The sequence below is a fragment of the Engraulis encrasicolus genome, unplaced genomic scaffold, assembly GCF_034702125.1.
Source record: "Engraulis encrasicolus isolate BLACKSEA-1 unplaced genomic scaffold, IST_EnEncr_1.0 scaffold_52_np1212, whole genome shotgun sequence".
Classification (NCBI taxonomy): domain Eukaryota; kingdom Metazoa; phylum Chordata; class Actinopteri; order Clupeiformes; family Engraulidae; genus Engraulis; species Engraulis encrasicolus.
In genome coordinates, this window is record NW_026945841.1 from 202,205 (window position 1) to 208,587 (window position 6,383).

Here is a 6,383-nt window from a genome sequence, read left to right on the forward strand (position 1 = left end):
AAAGAAAACCGGGTAGCAGCAGCACAGCAGCAGTTCTTCATAGGAATTAAGATGCTTGAAGGCTGCCTGTGGAATATCCAAATAATTCCAAGATAATAATAATCTTTGGAGTTGTGTTTGAACACAAAGCTGCAATTCAGGATTTAAAGGTACACTGTGCAGGAAATGGTCAGATAAGGTACTGCAACTATGCTTCTCATTGAAACTGGGCTGTAATAAGCTAATATTTTCTAGTATGGCCCAAGTACATTTTTGCAGCTAAAAATTTCTATTTTTGGAAATTCAAAATGGCGGACCATGGAGAAGATCCAGTCATTTTTTCGAGTCATAATGAATATTTAGAATTTGATGGTGGTGGTAAGTATTCATGAAAAAGGTAACATTAGTGAATGGGCAGCATGAATTCTGGAACTAAACAACTAAAAATCTCACACAGTGTCCCTTTAAAGTAACTTGGAATTCTGAGGCAGCTGATATGTTTTGCAGTGTACAGTCACCTCATGGTGTTTCAATAGTTTCCCAGAAACACATAGTGAGGGATTTCCCATAGCAACTATTTAGTGAAAAGTGAAAGCCCATTGGGAAACTCCAACTCCCATTGTCATTGTGACACAGCACTCCACTGCACACAAGTGAACACTGCACACTGCACACAACGAAATTGCATTTATGCCTCACCCGTGCAAGGGGGCAGCCCTCAGTGGCGCCCCATGGGGAGCAGTGCGGTGGGACAGTACCATGCTCAGGGTACCTCAGTCATGGAGGAGGATGGGGGAGAGCACTGGTTGATTACTCCCCCCACCAACCTGGCGGGTTGGGAGTCGAACCGGCAACCTCTGGGATGCAAGTCTGATGCCCTAACCGCTCACCCATGACTGACTTAGTCACTACTTGTTACGAACACAGACCCAAAGCACAGGATTTGTCACAGGATTTTACTCAAAGGCAGATACAGATACAGATACAAGAGTAGAACATTACAATTTTCACATCTCAGAGGATACCTCATATTTCACTTGTGTTACAGTAAAACACAGACGAACACAGATACAGTCCAACAAACAGTCCAACAGAAACAGAGTCCATGTCAAAACACAAACTCAAATGGAAACACAATTTGACTTGCAGGCTTCTTTCCCAGATATTTGAGACAGCGAGGAGCTTGAAACAAAAATCCATGTGGCTCAGTGGGAACTAGTCCTGGTATGGTCTTAAAATAGTTGCTGCCAACCAACCGTAATGTGGATAACAATTAGGGCTGGGCAATATGGCGATATATATCGTTATCGTGATATAAAAGTGTATATCGTGACCTTTCTCCTATATCATTTTTATCGTGATAGTAATTTGATGGAATTTTATACAATTGAATATCATTTAATTGCATTCCATGTTGTCACAATACACACTATACGTTCATGTAACTGTAAAAATAAGAATAAAAAGATACATTTTAAGGAAAGTTTGTTTTGCGACATGACAAAATAAAGAGCAAATAAAGAGAATAACTGAAAACGTATGTAATTGTGCTATATCGTGATATATATCGTTATCGTGATATAAAGTTATCCATATCGTGATGTAGGTTTTTTTCCATATCGCCCAGCCCTAATAACAATCACAAGTTCAACAGGCTTTACCCTCTATCCAAGGCTAGATACAAAAATAAATCTCTTAAGCTTTTTTATTGTTCTATTTCTGACATATTTCCTTCTATTTTATCATTTTTACACAAAGTAGAATGGGTGATGGTAGACAATAGCACAGAGGATTATTTTGACATTAAACTGTCTTCTATGTATTTTCTACTTTATTGTTTCTGTTAAATGCTACTGTGTTTAAAAGTGATACACAAATAAACTGCTGACTCAAGCTTTCTGATACAAATATTTTCACAAGTTTTTTTTACTGCCATGCAGGGCCGGCCCAAGCCTTTATGGGGCCCTAAGCCAAATGTCATCCGGGGCCCCCCTATACCTCCACACCTCACTAAAAGACATCTCACCACCCACCGTCAATAAGAGGTGTATGTCAAATCCTTGCTATATAAAGGCTCCTATTACCATATTCACCTTAAGTAAGTGTGTATGCGCTGAATGTAACGATAAAAGAGTTTCCTGAAATTGGGGGCTGTAATGTACATGAGGAGTTCCGGGAGGGGGCCCTCACATTGATAAGGGGCCCTAAGCCACGGCATAGCTTACACCTCGGCCCGGCCCTGCAGCCATGCCCGATATGCTACCGATACGATGAAGGTCAGTGCAGAAGTAACTGGTTGACCAAACATGGCGGTAGCAGTATTACCAATAAGAGTAAACAAGGAAACACCAAGAGCAGAAGAAGCTTGAACAGCAGCAACTCCAGCTGCTAAACCTCCAGCAACAACTCCAGCAACAGCAGAATCTGCTCCAGCTAGAGCGGCACCAACTGCAGCCCCCGCAACAGATGCAACACCAGCTGTGACAGTAACTGCCATGCCTTCAGTAGTTCCAAAGGCACCTATGACAGCAGTTCCGGCAAAACCAGCTCCAAGAGACGCCTCGACACTTCCTGGAAAATTAGCTATTACAATAGCAACAGTAGCTCCAACTACAGCAAAAGCTCCAGCAAACTCTACAAGAGACAAATTACCAATTGCATTAATGAATGAAACCATAAATGCAATGGCAAATCCATTCAGATACCGGTACTCAACATTCCTCCATTACTCTGCACCATTGTGTTGATCTTCTTCAGCAGCTCTCTGACCTGAGACGGATCCTCGTCTCTGTTGTTGAAGACATGGTACCCTCCACCACACTGACTGATAAGGGCACCGAGATCTGGACTTTGATCAATGAAATCTTCTATGGTCTTGCCATGTTCCAGATCAATCAATTCTTTTATTGTCCTGCCATGCCCCAGATCATCTCCATGGGTGAACAGGACCATAGTATAACACAATGCCCCTTTCCCAAAAATCTTCTCAATCATTTTCACAGTTTCCCGTTCTTTGTTTGTGGTAAAATGTGCTGCCAATTTTCTAAACAGTGTCTGAATAATTCTGAAACCTGTTTGTTCTTTGTATTTGATTCCGTCTGGTCGAAGTACTAGCAGTAACACGTGAGGACCAGGAGCAGCTAATGCTACGCCATTAGCGATCTCTCTCTCCACCTCCACATTGGATTTATTGGGGTCAAAAAACCCTGGTGTATCCACGATAGACAGCCATTGACCATTATGACATGTGATGTCCTGTACACAACCAACACTGATGTCTCTATCAGAAGATTTAGTCGTGAACACTCTTCTTCCAAAGATGGTATTTCCGCTTGAACTCTTCCCAGCACCAGTTTCCCCTATAAGCACAATCCTCAAGATGTCTGAACGAGGAATAAAATTTTGAACAAGCTGCCCTAGTGGATAAAAAAAACAAAGAAGATAATGATTGCTACATAACCTGTAATTTGCATTCTTTCCCTTTTCCTTCCATGGTATCCCAAATACAGTATACTGTATGTGTGTGTAAACAGAATTGTTCAAGTTCACATGTGAGCAATTTACAGTAAATACCACAGTGATACCATCAAGACCAATCAAAACATGGCAGAGGACTCTGATGGGTGTTTTTCCTGTCTGACCTGTTGTGGGCAAGTCAACCGATTTGAAGGCAGTGAGAGATTGCATTTCTGGCACACACAACACATCTATAATTGTTTGAGAAACTGCAATGTATTTTGAATTCTTTCATTTCAAAATTACCTTGACATTAAAATACCTACAGTATTAAAATCATTTGTCAGCTTTGAGTGTGAGATGCAAGACTACCTGTTCATACAGACAACAGCAGCAGGTTTTCCAGAAACTGGAATATTATTGTTGTATGGCTGAAATTTGGTTGGGCAACCATGGCCTAGTCGTTAGGACATTGGACTTGAAATTAGAGGGTTGCAGGTTCAAATCCCACCCTTACCAGTCCTCCCCACACCTCTATCCATGGTTTGAGGTGTCCTTGAGCAAGGCACGTAACCCCATATTGCTCCAGGGATTGTAACCAATTACCCTGTATCTAATTGTAAGCCACTTTGGATAAAAACATCATCCAAATGTAGTGTAATGTAATATAACAACGTAATGTATGGACCTATGGGTACTTTTTCTAATTTAACTGTTCTATCATGTTGCCTGAATAGTCTGTAACAAAAAAACAATAACACAATAAAATCAATTGACGAAAGCTTTATGTAGATTGTAAACCAGCCCTGAATGACTAGAAATTGTACTTACAATGCTCTAATTCCATGTTTGTCGGATAAAGGTAACCAATGTGTTCTACCGCTGTGCTGCTGACTCCCAAGTGAACAAATTCTGTGTTTTTGTGAGATTGTGTACTTGGACTCCACCCCCTGAATACCAGGAGACAAGATGATATCTGAGAATATCACTGCCAAGTCTCCAAACATGTTGGACAAGGCCAATTCACCTCTATTGAGAGAAAAGTCGGTACTGAACTATTATTACTCTATGTGTGTGTGTGTGCGTGTGCACTTTCTCACGTGACAATAAGCATCTTCTTGGTAGCCTCCAGAGCTGGTGTGTGAATGTGAGAATGTGTATGTGTATTTGAAATCACTTTGAGTCAACTGTATGACAATGTGCTATATTTATATTGTATCTATAGCAAGCAAGCATATCAAATACACCATCCCAAATTGGATTCATGAATCTCTTTTCTGGACATCAGTCATCTTATCTGCCATTTCAATGTTGGCTGATTGGTATTGTGCTTTAGCCGTTCATTTTTAACTAACATGTGTGTGTGTGTGTGTGTGTGCATGTGCGTGCACGTGTGTGTGTGCGTGTGCGTGCATGTGCGCGCACGTGTGTGTGTGTGTGTGTGTGCGTGTGTGCATGTGCGCACACGTGTGTGTGTGTGTGCGTGTGTGTGTGTGTGTGTGTGTGTGTGTGTGTGTGTGTGTGTGTGTGTGTGTGTGTGCATGTGCGCACACGTGTGTGTGTGTGTGTGTGTGTGTGTGTGTGTGTGCGCATGTGCGCGCACGTGTGTGTGTGTGTGTGTGTGTGTGTGTGTGTGTGTTCACTGTAAGACCTCAAATCCCACACACAGATCCAGGGAACTGCCTGTCTGTCTGTCAGACTGTCCTTCCGTAAGTCTGTTACACTGTGTTTTCGTTGTGGATAAAAACAGACTACGTGAAGCCGTTTTGGGATTTGCCTGGTCCCCGCCAGAGTGCACACACACACACACACACACACACACACACACACACACACACACATGCATGCACGCACACGTGCGCACACACACACACACACACACACACACACACACACACACACACACACACATACATGCATGCACGCACACGTGCGCACACACACACACACACACACACACACACACACACACATAGGACTGGGTACCGAAATTCGGTTCCTTAATGGAATTGAATGAAAGGCTAAGGTTCTACTTGGCATCGAAACGAGCCTTGTCTGTCGGTTCCACATTTCGGTTCCTAGATGTCCATCACGTCAGTTATCATTTCGCATTTATAACCCCAGAACGTTAACGCTTCTGGCAAAAAATCTGGTAACATTAATTGTGATCATTCTGGCTTGCAGAGACTGCTGGCAGGCTACAACCCCCTTTTAAACAGGTCGTCAAATCATCTATGGATACTAACGCTGTTACGAGAGAAACTACCATCAGCCCATCTTTAATTTGTGTATGGTTTACCGAGAAGAGTAGCCTATTTCTAGCGTTTGTAGACGGCAAAGAATTCAAACTTTGTCTTCGACACAGCCACTGCGAGCCAAGAAACAGCCAGAGGTGTGCAAACGAAGCATTCCATCATTCTCACGCAGATGGTTACATCGGCTTATGAGGAAAGTAAAAGTCGGCAACACTGTTCACTCCACCATGACTCATCAAACAGTGTTGGGGACCTTTTCCCTTTAGTGGTGGGTGCGCGCATTCTCTGACTTTTTGGATTACACCGTGAATCATTGCAAAGTTTAAATTTCATGTCAATAAAATGTAAACTCATATCAGAAGCATCAGGTGAGCTCAGTCACTTTTGGCCGCGAGAGACTTTCTTTGTGCCACGGAAGGCAGTAACGTGTATTATTGAAACTGAAGACTTGATTTCTTCTATGTGGATTTTTTTTTCCGTTTGGTAGCCTATAATTACGGACCATGCAAAGAACTCGAAACAGAGCGCGCCCAGTGCTTCACTGCGTGCGTAACAAGCTATAGCCAAGACGCCTCCGCCCGTTCCCCAAATCCGCCCGCCTACTTATAAGTGATGATATTTAATTATGTATCCACTGTTTAAGTCAGGAATGGATATCGACATGATACGGAGTTCGTATGCATACAATTTGAA

The 6,383-nt window shown here is 42.4% G+C and overlaps 1 protein-coding gene across 1 annotated transcript; it reads right to left on the reverse strand.

Annotated features, from left to right (window-relative positions):
• Positions 1 to 2,676: 2,676 nt before the first annotated feature.
• Positions 2,677 to 4,282, reverse strand: LOC134444366 (GTPase IMAP family member 9-like). Its single transcript, XM_063193703.1, has 3 exons — positions 4,267 to 4,282; positions 3,051 to 3,395; positions 2,677 to 2,990 (listed from the first exon to the last, which is right to left on the reverse strand). Exons 1-3 carry the CDS (start codon positions 4,280 to 4,282, stop codon positions 2,677 to 2,679), a joined length of 675 nt encoding a protein of 224 aa, XP_063049773.1.
• Positions 4,283 to 6,383: the final 2,101 nt, after the last annotated feature.